This window comes from Lipotes vexillifer, unplaced genomic scaffold (assembly GCF_000442215.2).
Source record: "Lipotes vexillifer unplaced genomic scaffold, Lipotes_vexillifer_v1.1 scaffold1357, whole genome shotgun sequence".
Classification (NCBI taxonomy): domain Eukaryota; kingdom Metazoa; phylum Chordata; class Mammalia; order Artiodactyla; family Lipotidae; genus Lipotes; species Lipotes vexillifer.
In genome coordinates, this window is record NW_006788509.1 from 35,503 (window position 1) to 58,897 (window position 23,395).

A 23,395-nucleotide genomic window follows, 5' to 3' on the forward strand; every position below is an offset into this window, starting at 1 on the left:
TATATAAAATATAGCTCAGATTCTATTTTTAACGGACCTGCCTGTCATCCGCTGACTGGTAAAAGCCCACCCCCAAGCTGCTCAGTTCTCAGACTTCTAACAGCCGAGATTGCACCCTTGCTCGAGCCCTCCAAACCCCACCCCAGGCAGGAGATGACAGGATTCTTCCCTGGAGGAACCAAACAGCCCCAGACAAAGGGCCTCTAGTAGCGATGCTGAGGACCCACCAACACAGCGGCCACTTCCAGCCCAGTCTCCCTTGAGAGACATGTCCCCCCACTCCCCTCCATACACACACAGAGGGCCTTTCGGTCAACACCGAAAGTGACTCATTCTTAAATATGAACAGTCAAGGTCAAGAGCATCTGAGGAAAGCTGATTACATAAAAGGCAAGGACCAAAACAACCAGAGAAAAGGAACTCAGAGGAAACAGACCATACAGGCTGTACGAGGAACTTGAGCAAAACAATTCTAAGGAATATCATCAGCGTGATTAGAGGGACGATTACTTCTCCAAGACAAACAGGATGCTGAAAACAGGGAGCATTCAGAGAATAAGGAAGAGGGCTTGGAAACTGAATATATGATGATCAAGATTTTTAAAATTCCATAGATGGGATGGAAGATAAAGACAAGGAACTGCCCAGAAAGCAGAACACAAAGTGTGGAATAAAAAGTAAGAGGAAAGAAAAGAGAAAATTAGAAGCCAATTCCAGGATGTGCACCATCTGATTAAAAGTTTCAGAAAGAGAGGATTAAAAACCAGAGGGAAGGAAATGACCAAAGGGACAGTGTAAGAACATTGTCCAAGAAATGAAGGATGTGAGTTTCCAGATGAAAGGACCACCACATACCAGCCAAAGGATGAAAACAGACTTGCATGGGGGCAATCCCTATGATATTTCAAAACACAGGAGACAGAGAGAAGATTCTACAGCTAATACAGCTTATACAGAGGTGAGTAAAAAGGCTCGAGAAACAGAATGACATGGCATGTTGCATAACCAGATGCCAAAACAGAAGGCCTTCAAAATTCTGGGGAAAAATAACTGTCAACCTCATTTCTATGCCCAGCAAAACTACAAATTGGGTGTGAAAGTTGAACAAAGATATGTTTAGATATGCAATGCAAAAAACTGTACCTTCCAGGCTTCCCTGGTGGTGCAGTGGTTGAGAATCTGCCTGCCAATGCAGGAGACATGGGTTCGAGCCCTGGTCTGGGAAGATCCCACATGCCATGGAGCAACTAAGCCCATGCGCCATAACTACTGAGCCCATGCGCCACAACTACTGAAGCCCGCACACCTAGAGCCCGTGCTCCACAACAAGAGAAGCCACCGCAAATGAGAAGCCTGTGTGCCTCAACGAAGAGTAGCCCCTGCTCGCCGCAACTAGAGAAAAGCCCGCGCGCAGCAACGAAGACCTAACGCAGCCATAAAAATAAAATGTAGCACTCTTTGTTAAGACAGACACTGGAGGATGTGCTCCAACACGACTTGACAGTTAACCAAAGAGAGGCAGACAAGAAGTCAAGGAATAGGATTCGTGGAGGAAAACGAAGGAAATCTCAGCCTGAAGGTTAAGGGAGTTGAGCAAGTCTAGAGAATGATCAGCCCAGATAGAGCAGGAGGGCAGAAGGTTCTTCTAGAAATAACATGCATGGGTGTATCACGTTAAATAGCATCCCCCCAAAAGGTTCATACCCCTAGAACCTCAGGATGTGACCTTTTCTGGAAATAGGGTCTTTGCAGGTGCTATTAGTTAAGACGAAGTCATACTTACAAGGACCTTAATCCAATATAACTGGCATCGCTTTAAGAAGGCCGTGAGATACACACAGAGAGGAGACATAGAGGGAAGAAGACCATGTAAAGATGGAGGGAGACATTGGAGTGAGGCTCCTACAAGGCAAAGAAGGCCAAAGACCGCCAGCAGCCACCAGAAACAAGGGGAGAGGCACAGAGCGTATTGTCCCTCAGAGCCCTCAGAAGGAAGCAGCCCTGCCAAGACCCGACTTTGAACTTCTGGCCTCCAGAACTGGGAGACAATAAATTTCTGTTGTTGTAAGACAAGTGGCAACTTGTTACAGCAGCCCTAGGACACTAATACAGCAGGAATAAAGCAGACAAATAGGAACTAGTGGACTTCACGTTGTTGCATTTGATGATGGGGAACCAGCAGTGGAGGGTTTTCCAGTTCTGTTGCGGACCTGGGAGAATTAGTGACAGCAACACAAAATGAGTCAATAAAAAATAACTCCATAAGTCTGGGATTAACACACACACTATACTATACATAAAATAGATAACCAAAAAGGACCTACTGTACAGCACAGGGAACTCTACTCAGTATTATGTAATAACCTAAATGGGAAAAGAATCTGAAGAAGAGTGGATACATGTATATGTATAACTGATCCACTCTGCTGTACACCTAAAACTAACGTAACGTTGTAAATCAACTATACTCCAAAATAAAATAAAAATTAAATTAAAAAATGACTCCATAAAATATAAAAACTTAAATATTGGAAGTAAAATCAATGTACACCAGTTGGCTCAGTACTAAACAATATTTACATAGACATGATGATGTATACATTGAATACTGTGATTTAGCCCCAAACTGTGAAAGACTCTAACAGGAGGATAGAGGTGGCAGATGAAGAATTTTATACCCTTCCCTTTAATCACAAGGAGTCAACAAATAATGCCTCAGGATTTCCCTGGCAGTACAGTGGTTAAGAATCCACCTTCCAATGCAGGGGACGTGGGTTGGATCCCTAGTCTGGGAACTAAGATCCCACATGCGGAGGGACAACTAAGCCTGTGCGCTCTAGAGCCCGCACGCCACAACAAAAAGATTCCGTGTGCTGCAGCGAAGATCCTGCGTGCCACAACTAAGACCCAACGCAGCCAAACAAACAAATAAATATTTTTTAAAAAGTGGGCCAAGGATGTGAATAGTTTAAAAAAAAATAATGCCTCAGATGGACAAATCAAGACATAGTAGAATATTGTTTAGAAACATGAGAGCAGATATCAAAAGGAGCAGCTCAAGAGCTGGAGGATGTTACATCTGGGTGGCAGAAGTGGGAGCCTCTTCAGGAGGCTGCTTGCTTTTGTTTGTTTTTTCATTTTAGACTTGTAGCTCTATTTAATTCTTTAAACCAAGTACACATATGGCTTTGATAAAAAAAAATTCTCTGCCTCAATTGTGGGTATTTTGGGCAAACATGTATTCTGAGGGCCACCTGTTTATGATTATTTGTCTTGCATCTTTAACAGTGAGTCAGTGGAAAAGTTTGAAAAGCAGATAATGGCTTAAGTCGTGGTTCTCACTGTGGTCCCTGCAACAGCGGTATCAGCATCACCTGGGACCTGGTTAGAAATGCAGAGTCTCGGGTTCCACCGCTGGCCCACTGGACTGAGACTGTGGGGCGGGGCCCAGGCAACCAGGTTGATGTGCCCTCTGCATGGTTCCAACACAGCTCCAGCTGGAGCACCACCAGTCTGAGTTCCCTCAGTGAAAGGGAGTTTGACACAGCTTCTATAAAAGCCAGAGGTATCACTCTTGGAAAGTTGAACAAAGATATGTTTAGATATGCAATGCAAAAAATTGTAGCTTCCAGACTTCCCTGGTGGTGCAGTGGTTGAGAATCTGCCTGCCAATGCAGGAGACATGGGTTCGAGCCCTGGTCTGGGAAGATCCCACATGCCACGGAGCAACTAAGCCCGTGCGCCACAACTACTGAGCCCATGCGCCACAACTACTGAAGCCCGCACACCTACAGCCCGTGCTCCACAACAAGAGAAGCCACCGCAAATGAGAAGCCCGTGTGCCTCAACGAAGAGTAGCCCCTGCTCGCCGCAACTAGAGAAAAGCCCGCGCGCAGCAACGAAGACCCAACGCAGCCATAAAAATAAAATGTAGCACTCTTTGTTAAGACAGACACTGGAGGATGTGCTCCAACACGACTTGACAGTTAACCAAAGAGAGGCAGACAAGAAGTCAAGGAATAGGATTCGTGGAGGAAAACGAAGGAAATCTCAGCCTGAAGGTTAAGGGAGTTGAGCAAGTCTAGAGAATGATCAGCGCAGATAGAGCAGGAGGGCAGAAGGCTCTTCTAGAAAGAACATGCGTGGGTGTATCACGTTAAATAGCATCCCCCCAAAAGGTTCATACCCCTAGAACCTCAGGATGTGACCTTTTCTGGAAATAGGGTCTTTGCAGGTGCTATTAGTTAAGACGAAGTCATACTTACAAGGACCTTAATCCAATATAACTGGCATCGCTTTGAGAAGGCCGTGAGATACACACAGAGAGGAGACATAGAGGGAAGAAGACCATGTAAAGATGGAGGGAGATATTGGAGTGAGGCTCCTACAAGGCAAAGAAGGCCAAGGACCGCCAGCAGCCACTAGAAACAAGGGGAGAGGCATAGAGCGTATTGTCCCTCAGAGCCCTCAGAAGGAAGCAGCCCTGCCAAGACCCGACTTTGAACTTCTGGCCTCCAGAACTGGGAGACAATAAATTTCTGTTGTTTTAAGACAAGGGGCAACTTGTTACAGCAGCCCTAGGACACTAATACAGCAGGAATAAAGCAGACAAATAGGAACTAGTGGACTTCACGTTGTTGCATTTGATGATGGGGAACCAGCAGTGGAGGGTTTTCCAGTTCTGTTGCGGACCTGGGAGAATTAGTGACAGCAACACAAAATGAGTCAATAAAAAATAACTCCATAAGTCTGGGATTAACACACACACTATACTATACATAAAATAGATAACCAAAAAGGACCTACTGTACAGCACAGGGAACTCTACTCAGTATTATGTAATAACCTAAATGGGAAAAGAATCTGAAGAAGAGTGGATACATGTATATGTATAACTGATCCACTCTGCTGTACACCTAAAACTAACGTAACGTTGTAAATCAACTATACTCCAAAATAAAATAAAAATTAAATTAAAAAATGACTCCATAAAATATAAAAACTTAAATATTGGAAGTAAAATCAATGTACACCAGTTGGCTCAGTACTAAACAATATTTACATAGACATGATGATGTATACATTGAATACTGTGATTTAGCCCCAAACTGTGAAAGACTCTAACAGGAGGATAGAGGTGGCAGATGAAGAATTTTATACCCTTCCCTTTAATCACAAGGAGTCAACAAATAATGCCTCAGGATTTCCCTGGCAGTACAGTGGTTAAGAATCCACCTTCCAATGCAGGGGACGTGGGTTGGATCCCTAGTCTGGGAACTAAGATCCCACATGCGGAGGGACAACTAAGCCTGTGCGCTCTAGAGCCCGCACGCCACAACAAAAAGATTCCGTGTGCTGCAGCGAAGATCCTGCGTGCCACAACTAAGACCCAACGCAGCCAAACAAACAAATAAATATTTTTTAAAAAGTGGGCCAAGGATGTGAATAGTTTAAAAAAAAATAATGCCTCAGATGGACAAATCAAGACATAGTAGAATATTGTTTAGAAACATGAGAGCAGATATCAAAAGGAGCAGCTCAAGAGCTGGAGGATGTTACATCTGGGTGGCAGAAGTGGGAGCCTCTTCAGGAGGCTGCTTGCTTTTGTTTGTTTTTTCATTTTAGACTTGTAGCTCTATTTAATTCTTTAAACCAAGTACACATATGGCTTTGATAAAAAAAAATTCTCTGCCTCAATTGTGGGTATTTTGGGCAAACATGTATTCTGAGGGCCACCTGTTTATGATTATTTGTCTTGCATCTTTAACAGTGAGTCAGTGGAAAAGTTTGAAAAGCAGATAATGGCTTAAGTCGTGGTTCTCACTGTGGTCCCTGCAACAGCGGTATCAGCATCACCTGGGACCTGGTTAGAAATGCAGAGTCTCGGGTTCCACCGCTGGCCCACTGGACTGAGACTGTGGGGCGGGGCCCAGGCAACCAGGTTGATGTGCCCTCTGCATGGTTCCAACACAGCTCCAGCTGGAGCACCACCAGTCTGAGTTCCCTCAGTGAAAGGGAGTTTGACACAGCTTCTATAAAAGCGAGAGGTATCGCTCTTGCCTGGGCACAGACTGACACCCAGCCACCTTGAAAAAGTAAAAGCTTTGGACACGTAATAAAAACTTCAAAAGCTTGTGCCTTCTGACTCAGGGCTCTCAATTGCAGGATTCTCTATTACACATGGAATAAGCTTTGCCCATAAAAGTATTCCTCACTGTGTTATTTATCACAGTGAAAAATGAGAAACAACCTAAACATCCAAGAAATAGGTATTTGGTTACATACATCCACACAGTGGTTAAAAACGTTTACTGAAGATTTGAAAGAATACAGAGGATGCTTCAGTGTTCATGGAAAGAGGCAAGATTCAAAATTCTACATAAAGGACGACTGCAACCATGTGGGAAAAACTGGGAGTATAAAAAAAGTCTGGAAGGAAACCCTAGAAAATGTTCAACAGATGGGACTACGGTAATTTTTTTTCCTACTTAATTTTTTTTTTTTTTTTTTGCAGAGTTTTATGGTGGCCCCATACTCATTTCAGCAACCTATCTCTGGGGAGGGGGGTGAGTACAAACTGAGGCAGGGGCCGCTGCTTTTGCAAGACAAGAGCCTCTCGCAGACAGACAGCTTTAGACCTTCCTGAGTCCCTTCATGTCCCCTGGGGGTTGTGCAGGCAGAGAGGTACGGAGAGAAGGAACCGCTGCTGTTTAATGTGCTGCTCTATCCCCAGGGCCTGGCATATAGCAGATGCTCAATAAATATTTGAGGAAGAGGGACTGCCCTGGTGGCCCAGTGGCTAAGGCTCTGTGCTCCCAATGCAGGGGGCCCGGGGTCCATCCCTGGTCAGGGAACTAAATCCCACATGCTGCAACTAAAAGATCCCACTTGCTGCAACTAAAGATCCCGCGTGCTGCAACTAAGACCCAGCGCAGCCAGATAAATAAACAAATAATTAAAAAATATACTTGAGTAAGAAAAGAAGGCTCTCATTATCTCACTTAAACCACCTAAAAACCCGCTAGACACCGGGGGCATCTGGGGCAGAGTTAGCAGCATAAGGCAAGTCCCTTGTCCCAGGCTCTCTGGAACTACTGGCCTATGTGGAAATCCAGATCGGCAGAGCCCTACATCTCCTGCTGACTGAGGGTCATGTTTTAATCAGGCTGCCAGAGCTCAGAAGCAGGAGGGCTCAGTGAACTCTGCTGGCTCAGGCAACTTCCCTGATGGTCTGATGAGGAGATACAGCCCTTGCACATGAGGGTTTAGACAAGTGGGGGGCATTCCTTCTGATGAGGAGATACAGCCCTTGCACATGAGGGTTTAGACAAGTGGGGCGCATTCCTGGCAGGGGCACTTCTTAATTAAAGAAGTAAGTAAATGAAGCTAATGGCTACTACACATGACTACCCCTGTAAGCCTGAGTCACTCACAGAAACCTGACTCTGTCTAGAACCCAGTGGGGAACTTACATATGATTATCAAATGAACAATTGATGGATGGATGGAGGGAGGGAGGCAAGAAGGGATAGAGGGATGGCTGGATGGAAGGATGGATGGATGGATGGATAGGTGGATGGATGGAGGGATGGAGGGATGGATGGAGGGAGGGAGGGAGGGATGGACGAATGGACAGAAGGATGGATAGATGGATGTTTGTTTATGGCAGAATAAGAGTTAAGGGGCTTTGCAAATAGAGAGGCCTTGGTTTGAATTCTGGTTCTACCCTTGCCTACAGTGTGAGCTGAGCATGTTACGTTATGTCTCTGAGCCAAGATTCCTCTAAGAGGCCTCTGGAGGTTGTTGTGATGATAAAATAATGCATGCAAAGTGTTGAGCTCAAAGCCTGGCATACGGTAGGTGCTCAAGAAATCAGATTATCATCTTCATTGACCAGAAAGGAAAGGGGAAAGAGAAGCAATGGGGCCTGCAGTTAGCTGTCTTACTACCATTTCCCCTCCTTCCTGGAAACTGAATCCCGAATTTCCTTTGGGAAGCTATGTGGTTTGAGTAGCTTAAGCCAATCAGTGTATTCCATTCTCTCAGGCCCCTGTGATTGGTTCAAGGATGTGTATAACACTTTAGCTCGTCCAAGCAGAGTGAATTTCAGAGTATTTGCCGGGAGTGCTTGGACACAGCCTCTCTCTTTCATCAGATGTAACAATGAAGCCAGGAAGAAGCCCAGAGTTGCTGGAAGTTACATTGGGAGCACCTAATGATAACACTGATGTTACAGAAGGCAAAGCAGAAAAACAAAAAGAAACGTTGAGCTGCTGGAATCAGCCTCACCTGAAGCTGGTGATCCCTGGACTTGTCAGTTACATGAACCAATTAATTTCTTTGCTGTTTAAAGCCTATCTAAGCCAGGTTTTCTGATACCTACAGTCAAAAGCACCCTAACTGATACAAAAGGAAGCAGGAATGAGGACGTATGGATGCAACGTCTGGGGAAGACGAGGCAACAGTGTTGGGGGTATCAAACTGTAAAAGGCTTTGGATGCCAGAAATTGGAGCATCCAAATTTTAGCTATTTTTTTCCATGTGACAGACAAACTGCGGCCGGAGAGTTAACCATCAAGCAACTTGTCTAAGATCACACAAGTTCAGGAACTTAACTAAGTATAGAGCTGAACCTGGAACCCACGCCCTTCTCCTTCTGCCTCAGTGCCCTTTCCCACATAGCATGCAGCCACCGCACCCCTGGAGAAACATACCCCATCCGAGGGCAATAAATCCCTGGAGCCATTTCCTTTCTGAGAAGAAGGAGATGACGAGGAGTGTGTGAAGGTAGAGGCCTTCCACCAGCAGCCAGGAGTAGTTGGCCATGATGCAGTACTGGAAGAAGACCATGACCAGCTTACAGCCCACCTGAGAAGAGAGGCAGCTGAGCCCCAGGCCGGCGGCCCTGGGCTTCCCTCCAGGAGAGGTGGGGTGCACCAGGGGTCAGCAGCCAGGCCAAGCAGCGAGCCTCTGGGGCTCACGGCCACCCCCTCTGGCCTTCCACTATGAGAAGACCAGGCTCATAGAGCTCTCTAGAGTGGAAATCCACAGGCCAGCAGGCTCGGTCAAGATGGCCAAAGGGCTGTTGCAGCAGCAGGAACGGCATTCAAATTCTGGAACCGGCTGCCAGGTATCAAACGGTCAGATATCACCCAATTCCCAGCAGCAAACGAGGGCATTTTTTCAGATGAGGGAACTGAGGCCTAGCGAGGGAAAGGGATTTCTGAGCAAAAGGTTAATAAAATCCTTTCCAGGCTTAGTTTTCCTGGAAATAGGTGAAGAAGGGAGGAGCTGACACTGATGAGAGTACACGACCCTGCCTGGTGCACTGCGTCTGGACTGCAGGCCTCTGAATACCCGAGGGGGGTGCCAGGGTTGGCCTTGCCTGATGCTGTGACTCTTGTGGCAGGCCTGTCCCTTGCCGGGATCCCTGGAAGCTATGCCTGTGCGATTGGCGGGCCGAGGCTTCTATGCCGGCACGACGCCCATTCCCGCACTGTGAGGGCCTCCTTTCCTTTCACTGCGCTGTTCCCTGAAGAGAGGACAGCTCCCGGGATGGCCCGAGGGCTGCTGCACAGAGCGCAGGTCACGTCCACGTCCACAGGGGAGGAGCACCCAGGGCCGCCTGTGGCCTCCCAGACACTCCGACTCCAGGCGTGGCCTGTGGCTGGCTCGTTAGTCTGCGGGCTAGTAGAACCTGGAAAGGTTCCCTTCTGGGCGCTGCTGGACTTCTCCACTGGTCAGTGATGGGGTGGGGCCTGCATCTGTCTTCTGACTCCCAGGAAATTCCCTGAGACACAGGGGCCCTCCTTGAGGGACCTCTCAGTCTTGAGTCAGAAAACACACACATACACACACGCACATGGAAAACTATAAGCAATGCACACCTGACAGATCTGTGAGCAATTACAGACGTGAGTGGTGGGAAGTGGCGGGCAGGCTGACTAAACCAATCTCGATTTCCAGTCCCCTTCTCCCTTGCTGGCTTCTGCTGTGGAGACTATGATAGTAAAATAATCTCCCAGCTTCCTCTGCAGTTAGATGTTGTCACATGACACAGTTCTAGCCCGGGAGATGTAGACATAATCTTGGGAAGAGGCAAAGCCTCCCAAAGAGAAAAAATGTTCAACCTTGACTTCCCTGCTTTTTGCCTGGAACATGGATGTGAGGCCTGGGGTTGCAGCAGCCACATTGCTAATATGCAGTGTAAAGCATGGGATCAAGAATGGCAGAGCAGAAAGGGGAAAGGACTGTGTCCATCATGGCATGGAGCCAGTGCCACCTCTGTGGACTGCTTCTGTGGGGAACAACCCCCATCTGTTTAAGGCACTGATGTACAGTTTTCTGTTACATACAGCGAAAGGGATCCTCAGCTGGTACCCAGTGATGTTGCAATGAACGAAGACTCATCTGAGCTTTCAGAAGGAGGATGAGGGTTAGATTTAACAAAACAATTGTTCTACTGCACATCTGGGTGTGCAGACACACAAGCATACGCTCACCTTTTTCTTTCTACAATCCCAACCCTCTAGCTTTAGCTACCTGTCTACATTTGGGACTTGGCAGGAGCAGGGAAGGGAGGGGATTGCTATGTGTCTAATTCCCAGAATGGCTAATCCACTCCAGGACACTGGGAGTTGAACAGCAGCCCCATGGGCTTCTCGACAAACTGCTTTCATGTGGGTCCCAGACTGTGCATCTGGGGACATGAGACTCCCTGAACCTCCCCAGCGCTGACCCCTTTACTCTAGGCATTAAGTGCAGCCTCAGCAGGGACGGCAGGGGCAGCGGGGGAGCAGGCAGGCCTGGCCACGCCGTGGGCCACGCAGGCGGGTTACCCTGTGGGCATCACAACGGGCGACGTCGTCGTCGGAGAAGAGCACGGCATCCTTGATGAAGTTGGACAGGGCACGCAGGATGAAGGACACAAAGAGATGCATGCGGATGTAGTTGCGGGTGCAGTGGAGCTTCCTGGAGGGAGAGGATGCAGGGCCGTAGGGGCCAGAGCCGGAGAGGCCCAGGGCTCAGCCGCCCACCCTCCCCCCACCCCCACGCACCACGGAAACCCAGGCCCTGGACGTGACAACTCTCTAAATCTCCCTGTTTGCAGAACCTGAATGAGCCCAGGCCCCCAGGTGCCCAGCCTACTCTGTCTCATGCTGCAATTTAAAAAACAACAACAACAACAACAACAACAACAAAATCTGGGGTTATAAGGGCGAGATCCTATTCTGCCCCGACCACCACCTCCAGCTCCCAGAATTGTCAGAAGTGGGTGGGGAAGGGGGCAAGTGGCACAGAAAGAACACAGGCTGTGGGGAGAAATCAGACCCGGCTCTGCCACTTTTCAGCTACACGACCTAGAGCAAGCCCTTCACCAGCCAGAGCCTAGGTTTCCCCCTTGCTGTAGGGGCAGAAGTCTCTTAACTGTTCCCCTCCTTCCGCTTCAGGAACCAGGCTTTCTTACGGGGAATGCACCCCATCTCTGGTTGGGGATGACGCTACCTCCACCCTCATGACAGACCTGACCAGTCAGAGCTCCATACCTGACTGCAGTGATTGGCTCAGGGCTGGGCATGTGACCCAAGCCAGCCAATGAGAATTCCCCCAGGACTTTCATTGCAACTAATGAAGAAGGGGGTCCTTGGCCCTGGTGTCACTGAGCTGGTAGAATGTACATCTGCAGCTGCTGGTTGTTGTCTGTGCCAGCCCTGCATAAAGCCTGCCTGAGGCCAATGCAAGGTGAAGAAATGGCAGGAGACAGACCCAGTTCTGGTGATACCTTGGAGCACCTAGATCCAGGCACACCTAAAGCCAGATGTCCCTGAACTTGTCAATTGTGTGCATCAGGTCACCTTTGTTTTTCTTAAGGTGTTTTAAGGTGGATTTCTATTTCTTGCAACCAAGAGTCTGGCTAATATACCTGTAAAATGGGGATGATACCTATCTCACAGCATTGTGTGAAAATCAGAAATGATACATGTAAAGCAACTGGTGCAGTAAGTTCTAGTGATGTTCAGTAAATGTCAACTGAATAAAGGAATGAATGAGGTCACAGAAACTTCCAAGTTTTGCCACAGGTAAGCTTTAGATCAGGAGGGGACAAAATGGCCCACCCAGACCTTCCTCTCTCTGGTCAGAACAATTAAAAGAGACCCAAAGTCTGTGCCGGGGAAGGCTGGGAAGACGGAGAGCTGGCAGCAGGTTCTTACCGAAAGGCAAAGAGGATGCCGAGGGCCACCAGGAGCATCACCAGGGAGGAGCTGTAGCCCACGGTGTACATGACCTTCAGCTTCAGGAGGTACTCATACTGCAGAGAGAGAGGGCCGTGTCAGCCCCACCCACCCACCTGGCTGAACCCGCCCTTTTCTGCCACAGAAGTGCACCTGCTCCAGGCTGCCGAAGCCCATTCAACTCTGACCGCTGTTCTGTTCATACCCCAAGGACACACATTCATAGACTCACGACATCTTGGCTTGGGAAAAGACCTTGGGGATCATCTGATACCAGTTCAACATTCTATCCCATACACAGGGCCCCTGACCATCACCCTGAATTCAAGCCTTTGCTTGAATACCTCCACGGATGAGGCGCTCACTGCTTTTTGAAGAAGTCACTGGGTATACAACAGTGCAAAGTATTAGATAATTTTTTCTCAAGTGAATCTAAAACCTATTACCTTTAAATTGTACCTATTGGTCCCTTTTCTTCTGGAGTCACTGAAAATAAACTGAATTTGTCTTGTACCTAGAGCCCATAATTATTTTAAAAATAAAATTTTCACGGTAGAATAGCTTTAGACTTATAGAAGAGTGACAAGGATTCTACAGAGAGGCCTGTCCTTTCTGAATACAATTCTTCTGCCCATCTGTCCCCCATCTGAGCATTAAATATTCCCTGTGTCTTTAATCTCTTTCCATAACCCTTCACCATTTTTCTCAACTAATATGCTCCAGTTTGTGAATGTCCTTCTTAAACAAGACACCCAGAACCAGATAGCTGAAGAGCTCCAGATGCATTCTCTGACCAGGAAGAAATAGAGTGGGACCGTCACTTCCCCTGATCTATACACTGCACTCTTATAAATGCAGCCAAGAGTCATTTACTTGTTCAGCAGCCACCTCACACTATTGGCTCATCTTTGATTCAAGATCTCAGTGGAATGGAATAATGTGACATATAGAAATAAATGTGAAGACCTGTATTTTTAAGGTTCAAAAAAAAACCAAATTGTACAACAGTCTTTTTATTTTTAACATCTTTATTGGAGTATAATTGCTCTACAGTGGTGTGTTAGTTTCTGCTTTATAACAAAGTGAATCATTTATACGTATACATATGTTCCCATATCTCTTCCCTCTTGCATCTCCCTCGCTCCCACCCTCCCTATCCCACCCCTCTAGGTGGTCACAAAGCACCGAGCTGATCTCCCTGTGCTGTGCCGCTGCTTCCCACTAGCTATCTAGTTTACGTTAAAAAGAATCAAGGAAATAAAAAGTAAAGCAATAATGCCATTTTTTTTTTACCAACCAAATTAACCAATATTTAAAAGGAATAATGTTCTATGTAGGTGAAGGTATAGTGGGAGTGAAAATTGGTTCAGTCTCTCTGGAAAGTAGCATGTATCAAGAACCTCTGAAACATGCATTCCTTCTGACCACCCTTCTACCTCTAGGAATTAATTCTAAGAATTATCAGAAATATAAAAGCATATTCATATATAAAGATGTTTATCACAGAACCATTTTTGATGAAAAACACACAAACGCCCAACAACAGAAGAATAGTTAACTAAATTCTTTTAAATCCAAAGGTTAGACTACATTAAAAAAGGGTGCTTACCAAGAGTTTTAAAAGATGTCAAGATATAATGTAATGTTAACTGAAAAGGCAGAATACAAACTTTACATGTACAGTGTGATTTCTGCTTTATGTAAATAAAAGGGTTAGGTTGAATTGTATGAAACTGTCCTTTTCTGTACATCGAAAAAGACTGCATATTGGCCATCTCATGTGGTTCAGTCTCATACACACACAGAAACAAGACTGTGAGGAGGTGTGTTAGACATTATCAGTGGTTAACTTTGGAGTATAAACTTGTGGATAGAGTTGTTATTTTCATTTGTATTTTTTTTTCTGTACTTTTCATTTTTCTTCAGTGGGTAAGCACTATCTTATAAACAGAAGAAAAGGGTAATAAAAAACAAAGAACCACAGGCACAAGAACACTATTGGGGAAACCTGACAGCTGTTCATATGAAAATGACTTTGAGGTTTGAGTGGCCCAAGCTCCATGGCATTAAAAAAGCGTATGCAGAGAGAATATGCACAGGCTTCAGAGCCAAGAGACAAGGGTTCCAAACCCAGGACTGCTACTATTCACCAGCTGTGTGACCCTGGGCAAATTACTTAACTTCTCTGAGCCTCAGATTTCTCATCTGCAAAATGGGGATAATATCTACCGTGCGGGCTTTTTGGAAGAACAAACAGGGTATCAGGTAGTGTATCTAGACAGTGCCTGGCACTTGGAAGACACTCAGCACATGATTCTTCCCCATCTCCACCCTCTACCCCCCACCAACCACCGTTCAGTCTGAGTCAGCAGTCTGACACTGCCGGTGTGAGGTATGGGTACGAGGTAGCTGCTAGGACAATTAGGTCTCTTCTCAGTTACATTAATGGAGTGCTGTGAAGCAGGCCACGTTGGAATGTCTGGAGTGTTTGGTCCCGTACTGGGTATGTTATTTTAAGAGGAGCATTAGTAAAGTGGAGCATTTCCGGAGGAAGGTGACTGTCATCTGAACTGGCTACACTGCACCCTAAAGGAAACAAACAAGCTCAGGGAAGCTGAGTACTAAAACGCCTGAGACTTAATTGTGAGCCCCAGGGGTAGGGGAGTAACCACAAAGTCGACGGGACTCAGACCGACTGAAAGTTTCCTGTCAGCAGAGGGAACCTTTGACGGGCTGGCTGCCATGTGACCCTGTGCTTCTGCACTGAGGCGACTGCAATTCCAGAAGCCAGAAGCCACCTCTCAGCAACAAGCGGGGAGCCACAACGGCAGTAAGTTGCATTGGATGAATGGTTCCTAGACGTAGGGACGTCAAAGAGCAGTGAAATGTCAAAAAATCGGAGGACCAATGTGTCCTAGGATCTCATCACGTGTGGGATGTGCCCCACAGCTGAGGGCGTCGGCCTCACCCCAGGGACGCCTGGGTCTGCAGCCCGGGTCAGGAGCACATCGGGTTAGCCTGTGGCAACGTGAGGAGGCGTGGGGTGACAAGCGTGCAGGGTCCAGGCTGAGCATCCCGTGCTGTCCTGTGGCTGGTTTATTGTCTGCCGGGGCACCCTCAGGATGCCCTGGCCTGCTCTGCCTTTGTCTGTAAGATCTGACCCCAAAAGAGCCCTGTTCCCAGGAAGCCAGATGTGACCTCAGTGCCCCAGGCCTCAACCTCTGCAGCTGTGCACCCCCTGCCCCCCAGAGGGCTGCTGCCTGTCCTGGATCAAGCTGCCCATCTCTCTGCTGTGCGTCTCGACTGGGCCCCCTCCTTCTCTATCCTCTACATCAGGAGACAACAGATGTTTTCCATAAAGGGACAGACAGGAAACATTTTAGGCTTTGGGTACCTATTTGGTCCTTTTGCAACTATTCAACTCTGCCCTTACAGTGCAAATGGGTGTGGCTGTGTGTCAATAACTCTTTATTTGCAAAAGCAGATGGTGGGCTGGATTTGGCCCAAGGGCCCTAGTTTGCTAACCTCTGCTCTGGGTTAGCAAACTCCACTTTTTTTACCCAAGTGGCAGCTTTGCCTGGTCTTTCTGCTAATCTGAGTCCCCTGTTGGCAATTGGTGTGTGCCAAGTCAGGAAGTTGCAAAAAGACAACCAACTAATATACACTTTCACCATCATTTCATTAAAAGAGAAAAAGACATTTCAGCACTAAGAAAGGATGATTCAATTCTCAGAATAAAAGAAAAAGTTTGTGGGAATTCCCTGGCAGTCCAGTGGTTAGGACTCCACACTTCCACTGCCACGGGCCTGGGTTCAATCCCTGGTCAGGGATCTGAGATCCCACAAGCCCTGGATTTCCCTGGTGGCGCAGTGGTTAAGAACCCACCTGCCAATGCAGGGGACACGGGTTCGAGCCCTGGTCCGGGAAGATCCCACATGCCATGGAGCAGCTAAGCCCGTGCACCACAACTACTGAGCCTGCGTTCTAGAGCCTGCGAGCCACAACTACTGAAGCCAGAGCGCCTACAGCCCGTGCTCTGCAATAAGAGAAGCCACCGCAATGAGAAGACTGCTCACCGCAACAAAGAGTAGCCCCCACTCGCTGCAACTAGAGAAAGCCCACGTGCAGCAACAAAGACCCAACACAGCCAAAAAGAAAAAAAAAAAGACAAAGTCTGTGCTTGTCTGTGGACTGGCATTTAAGGACCAGTGAATCACATGGTCTGGAAACCCTTCCACCAGTCTTAGGGATTCTTTTTTTTTTTTTTAATGTGACCTGAAGCCACGGTAGGTCTTCTTTTTACTATTTTAGACAACTAATTTTCTGAGTTAAGTCCAGAACTTTGCATTTATCTTTGTTTTAATTTATTTAACTTATTTTTTTTTGGCCGTGTTGGGTCTTCGTTGCTGCATGCTGGCTTTCTCTGGTTGTGGTGAGCGGGGGCTACCCTTGGTTGCGGTGTGTGGACTTCTCACTGCGGTGGCTTCTCTCGTTGTGGAGCACGGGCTCTAGGTGCACAGGCTTCAGTGGTTGTGGCATGCAGGCTCCATAGTTGTGGCTCGTGGTCTCTAGAGCACAGGCTCAGCAGTTGTGGTGAAGGGCTTCATTGCTCCATGGCATGTGGGATCTTCCTGGACCAGGGCTCGAACCCGTGTCCCCTGCATTGGCAAGCGGATTCTTAACCACTGAGCCACCAGGGGCCCGCATTTATCTTTGTTAAATCTCTGCCCCTTCTTCTGGCACTTTACAGTTTCAACCCGGCCGTGAACAACATGGTTAAGGTCCTGGGCTCTGCTCTCGCCCAGCTGATTAGTCTAAACCAACAGTTCTTATATGTGGTTTTCATATACATAACTCACAAAACCAAAAGCTCTTTAGGGTCCTCAATAACTCCCAAGGGTGTAAAAGGATCCCGAGGCAAAAAAGTTTGAGAACTGCTGGTCCAAGCCAAGCACATGTCCCAACCCTCTGCCAGGGATGGTCTGGAGGTGGACAGGCTCAAGTCACGTTGGGCCAGTGAGATGTCAGGACAGGCTTGCTGGCGGCCTGGCTAAGAAACTTTCTTGCTGTTAGCAAGAAAAGCAAGGCTGTCCCTCCTCCTGGACAGGCAGGCCTGGGGACTCTGCGGCTATAGTCACCAATGGCAGTCATCTGACAACAGGAAGAGAGCCAGCCTTGGGATAACCCACCAGGCTAGCAGGAGGAGAGACAGAAAGAACCTGGTCCTGGGTGGCTTTGGGGTACTGCTCATGAAAGGGTCCTGATGCCCGTTCTCCGCATCCCTAGCTACGTGAGCCACATTAGCTTACGAAGCCAGTTGGAAATTTCTGTCACTTTTGAACCTCCGTCCTGCCACCCATTATACAAATGATCCCTCTTAACCTTATGGACTTTACAAACGTGATACACATAAGCCTCCTGTCTTCATATAGGACAGTGACAGAAATGGTAATCTACAGAGGTCAGAGCCCACCCACTGGCCCTCCAAGACCACAGGTATCCTTATTAAATTACTCCCATCAGATCTAAAGACCTCATGTGTCTTCCCTAACTGGCTGATAAGACCTGGGAGAGAAGAAACCCGATCCTCCACGTCAGGCCCCACTCAATCTCCTTTGGGAAGGGCTCTGAACCAGACGGCCCCTAGCCCACCGCACCAGCGTCCTGTCTCATACCAGGCCTGCCCACCGCCGGGCTCTCCTGCCTCTGGAGCCCGAGGCTCCTCTGAGAAGGGACATTTGTGAGCTGGCACTGCAGCCAGGCACACTTGCCTGCACTTTCCCAGGTTCATGAGCCTGTGAGGTCAGGACTATTACTAACCCCATTTCCCTGATGAAGAAACTGAGGCACAGAGAAGTTACATCCTCCCCAACCCCCAAGGTCACAGGCAGGTTCAGACTCACCACTGGGCCCCAAGCATTTAGCCCCAGTCTCTGCTCTTTGGCTTTCACGCCTTCCCGTCCCCAGCATCCTAATGGCACGTGACAGCTCTCACTGTGCCATGCTCTTCAGGTCCATCACCTCTGGGCTTGTGCACCAGCGTGGGGAAGTGGGCCCATCCAGCCCAGGGGAGTGAGGAGGGTGTGGGGCTGAGAGGGGCAGCCCGGGGTCCCCAACCTCACCCTGAGCCAGCTTCACTCTCTCCTCCCCAGCCACCTCTGCCCCACAGGAAGGTGCTGGCAGGCTTACCCTCTTCTCGTTGGAGGAGTCGTTCACGTGCACCCCACAGGCCAGGTCAGGCCTGGGGAAGGTCTCTGACCAGCCGCCCTGAGTGCAGTTTCGAAATATGGAACCTGTGGAGGCCAAGCAGCCTGCAGTGAGCAGTGGGGACCGGACCCTAGGCCGGCTCTCCGGGTGCCCTCGCCACGTCTCAGGGGCAGCTGGAGCTTCCTTCTGTCACCCTGTCCCTTTCTCTGAACCACACAGGCAGCTGCAACTGGCCCAGCTGGCCCTGGGAGCCTTAGTAAGAGTCAGTCAGGAAAAGTAGTAGGAAAGGTGCGCAGGCAGATGGCCTAGAGCAGATGCGTGAGCATGGGACAGACCCGCGGCTCCCGGATACGTCGACCTGCAAAGCTGGCCGGCCCTGCACCGATACCCCTCCAGCCCCCACCTCACGGCCACTGTGCCAGGCACCGAGCTCCACAGTGAGGGAGACGACTGACACATGCCCCAGGCCCAGGCCCAGCAGAACTACCAGCATCACCACTCGATTCCCCGGGTGCCCCCGGAGAACCTTCAAGCTGGGAGGCACTGCAGTGTCTCCTACGAGGAGAGAGCCTGGATGCAGTGCTTAAGAAGAGCAGGTTACACACCTTGAATCAAACAATGTTGATCTCACACTAACGGCTGTGTGTTTATTCAATTATAAAATTTCGTGCTCTACTGTAACAATACTCTGTCACTGCTACGTGCTGGGCACTGTTCTAAGTGTGTGATGGGTATTAACTCATTTAATCCTAACGGGACTAGGAGGCCAGCACCATTACTTTTACAGTAAAATGTACTGTAACATGTAAACACTACACCCATTTTACAGCTGTGGAAACTGAGGCACCCCGTGGTTAAATAACTTGCTCAAGATCACACCACATAAATGGGGGCCCTGGGATGTGAACCCCGGGGCTCACGCCTACACTCCTGGCCGCAGGCTTTGTCCTAATGCCCTTTCTTACTCCTGGCCTTCCTGCTCGCAGGCCCTGCAGCCATCTAAGGGTGGGTCTCCCAGAGAATCTGCCTGGCTGGTGAGGACACAGCGCCGCCCACAGCGGACCATCCTCAGGCTCCTGGTCCTACTTCTGCACTAAGAAGTTCTATTTTACATCTAACTTCACACCCTGCTCCCCAGCATCTGAAAACCAGCAGAGCTAGCCCTCCAGGCAGCCATCCCTGAGGATGGAATGATTAGCTCTTTAACCACGACGCCAGGCCACACCTCTGCGTTTCTCTGCGTTACAAATCGCAAGGTAGCCACAGTGCTCCCTTCCTGTCCCGGGTCTCACCACCCCACCCCTCCAGCACAAGAATGCAGCCTGCACCCACACGGAGGTGACAACGGCCCCCCTGCCTCCTTGGCAGATGACAGTTCCCGAAGGCTCCCCTGGGCCTGCCCAGAGCGCTTGCTCATCAAACATTTGCAGGCTGGCTGGCTGGCTAGACAAGCAGATGAGGGGGGATGAAGAGCCTGCTCCAAGCCCTTCTACAAGAGGAGAGGGAAGAGCTTGCCCACGAGGAGCTCTTAGAACAGGAGCCCAAAGACTGGGGTAGAGGAGCTGCCGGCCAAGAAGGAAGTCTGGGACAGCAGGGGGGCTGCCCTGCCTGCCCTGACCGGCCCAGCTGCACCCTCCTCTGCGGGCTGCCAAGGAGGGCCGTGTTCTGGTCCCCAGGTCTGGCTGCTGTGGAGGCTGCAGGGGTGCAGGGAGCTGACCCTATACAGAGGGGCCCTGCTGCTCCTTTCGCTCTAATCAGTATCCTGTCCAGGGCTCCCAGCCACCCCAGCTGGGCCTGATGTGTTCCTCTCTGACAGGCCCCAGGGTCTGGGCCACTGGCTCTCAGGGTTCCACTGAGCTGGAGAAATATGGTAGGCATTTCTAGAACCAGCCGCTAGGCTAACGTACTGATCCTGATCTCATCCTCACAGCGCCCCACTGAGGGAGGTGCTGCTGACCTATCTCACAGACGAGAAAACCAAGGCCCAGAACTGGGCAACAGTGCTCAGCCAGGATGTGGCCCATCACTGTAGGCCCTCCTGCCTGGCCCTCTCCCTGAGGGCCCAGGGGCAGCTCTAGCAGGAGACCGTGGCCTTTGGGCTCTAGGCGTGCCAGGTCTAGGACGGTTCATGAGACCTGGAGCACTGGTTTAGAACCAGCCAGATCTGAGTTTGAAACCCAGCACTGGCTCTTCATTGCTGTGTACCCTTAGGTGCATCACTTCTCTGTGCCAAATGGGAATAATCACCCACACTGCAGGACGCAGCAGGAAACACGACAGCACATGGACGTCACTCAGGCTGGTGCCAGACAGAGTGGGAGCCACAGGGCTACTTTCCTTCTGCTCTTGGCCTTTCTAAAATGGACCAGTTGGCGCAGTGGTTGAGAGTCCACCTGCCGATGCAGGGGACACGGGTTCGTGCCCTGGTCCGGGAGGACCCCACATGCCACGGAACGGCTGGGCCTGTGAGCCATGGCCGCGGAGCCTGTGTGTCCGGAGCCTGTGCTCCGCAACGGGAGAGGCCACAACAGTGAGAGGCCCGTGTACATGTACCGAAAAAAAAAAAAAAGGACCAGGACGGTGGGGCTTGGAGTCTTGGAATTTAGGAGATGGGTGGAAGGTTTCTGTAATGAAATCAAACAAGCTAGGCTGTCAGAGAGGAAAGAATGTTGGTCAAAGGTACACTGGCTGGATGAGAAGGCTGAATTAAAAGCACGCACACTGCCTGGAATCCAGAAGCAGTTATCAGACAGCGTGTTCCTGGAGGCCGGGCTGCCGGTCTGGGGTCCTCTCTCCACAGACCCCACAGGATTCCCAAGATGCTGCTGCGTGGGATCCAGGCCAGGTGCCCAGAGCAGAAAACAAGGCATTGCCCTCTGCTGACAGGGCTCTTAGTAGAACTGCAAAGGAGACAAGGGGTGGGCTCCCTCTGGAGCCCTTCCTCCCCACCACTTCCCCTGGGTTTAATTCCTAACAGGTAAGGGATTCTGCCCCAAGTTCAGCTCAGTGAACACCTCAAGGGCCTCCGAAACTACAGGCAGCATTACTGTTCACATATACATATATGTGTGTGCAGTCTGGGGAAGAGCCAGGCCAACGCCTTTATCTGATTCTCAAAAGCCCCCAGGACCCTAGTCAGGTTAAGAATCTCTGCTGCTATAAGGCTCCCATCCCCACCAAGGGAGAAGGGAAAAAACGACAAGGCCTGACCCCACTTGGCAAGTGTGCTTTTTAATAAGGAACTCTGCAAGACCAGCGCCCTTTTAAGTATCAAAGGAATGCACCCTAGATGGAACATTCTAGGCCCTGGCACAGACAGACAAATATCTGGAGGCAGAGTCCAGCCTGCACTTTCCCCAGTCACACAAACACTCATTCTGGCTGGGCTCATGTAGCAGGTGCCCTGAGAAAGAATTAACTAATTCTGTTTCTTTCTTCTTTCAAAAGGAAGGGTCTGGAGTGCCAGCTTGTCCTCACTGGGTCCTCCTTTCTTGCTTTGGCTGGGGAGCCCTGGAACCCTTGGGACACCACCAAGAAGCCTTCCTCCACACCCCGGACCCGAGGTGTCTCCACGGGAGGATGGTTCTCGGTAACTGAGGCTGGACTGTCCCGACCCGACCTACGCTCCTGGGCTGGCCGATGCCCTGCACCTGCTGCTGGGCATGAGCACAGTGGGACCCAGTCTGAGATGATCCCCCCACCCAGCCCCGGACCGGACAGCGCAGCCAAGGGGCAGCGCCTCCGAGCCCACGGGCAGGTGGCGGGTCCTGCAGCCCCACAGTGACACCGTGTGGCAGAGAGGAGAAACGGCAGTCCCCGCCTCTCCATCTCCCAGCTGTGAACCTGAGGCCAAGGGCTAAAGCCCTCTTCGACGCTGTTACTTTTACTCCTGATCTGGGTCAAGCGCAGGGAAAAGATCTGTGGTTTGCAGGGGCTTTGTGATGACTGAACGAGCTCACGTCTCTAAACATGCCTGGCGCGTAACAGGGCTTTAGCCAGTGTTCGTCCCTGCGTGTCCCCCGAGACAAGCTCCTCACTCCCTTGCCTGAAATTAAGGGAACCCTTATAAACTGCAGCTTTGCCAGAAGCTTTCAGGGAGGGCAGAGTTCACCAGCAGGGCCTGGCAGAGAGGGCACAGAGGAAGTAAGTGTCCTGGAAGGCCAGCCTGGGCCCGGTGTGAGCCAGACACGAGGGCTGGAGCAAGAGCCCCAGGTGCTGAGGGGGCAGAAGCGTGGAAGGGAGGAGGGGAGCCTCCTGAAGAGGGCACCGGACAGGGAGAAGCAGGCCTGGCCTCCTTCACCAATTCCCCAGTATGTGGCCCCCGGCGCCCTTGCTTGGCGCCCTGACAACTGGGGCCACACCACACCTCCCTAGTCAAAGCGTCGCATCCCCAGCGATGACCACCCCCACCCTTCCACTCACTCCTTGTCCCCAGAGAAGTCTCCTCGGCCTCAGGCCGCCAGGCCCAGGCCCACCCAGAGGGCCGCCCCACAGCCTCCCATCTGGGCCCCTGGGCTGAGCGGTTACCGTTTCTACCCACGAACATCCAGAGGAACCGCGGGCAGGCCACTTCCACCGTCTGTCCCAGTGCAGAGGAGGGCCAGCAGCTCGTGCTGTCCCACAGCCCCTGGCAGCCTGCCGAGGAGAGAAGCGGTGTCAGATGGGTCTCAGCGTGGACGCAGGGCCTCCCCAGCACCGTGGCACCAGCCCCAGCACCCACGCCTGGGCGAGTGCTCGGTGCTGCAGACACACAGGGACACGCACTCTCACATAAGCCTCGCAAGGGCAGGGCTGGCCTCCTCCGGAGCAGAAGATGGAGCGTCTCCTGGCCTCTGCTCGCACCCACTGACTCCATGGCAGTGAGCCTGAAGCCTGGCTGCAGAGTACAACCACCGGGGAGCTTTAAAAACATACCTAACAAGGCCCTGCGTCCAGGGAGCCGGATTTCATCGGTA

The 23,395-nt window shown here is 50.1% G+C and overlaps 1 protein-coding gene across 1 annotated transcript in view; it reads right to left on the minus strand.

Moving 5' to 3' along the window:
- Positions 1-23,075, minus strand: part of SCTR (secretin receptor) — a gene marked incomplete at its 5' end in the record, with an annotated part of 37,035 nt that extends 13,960 nt beyond the window's left edge. Inside the window, 5 exon segments of the mRNA XM_007472035.1 lie at positions 8,715-8,868; positions 10,839-10,971; positions 12,213-12,310; positions 18,423-18,526; positions 22,968-23,075. Of these exon segments, the coding sequence (XP_007472097.1) occupies positions 8,715-8,868; positions 10,839-10,971; positions 12,213-12,310; positions 18,423-18,526; positions 22,968-23,075 (597 nt within the window).
- Between the last annotated feature and the right edge of the window lie 320 nt (positions 23,076-23,395).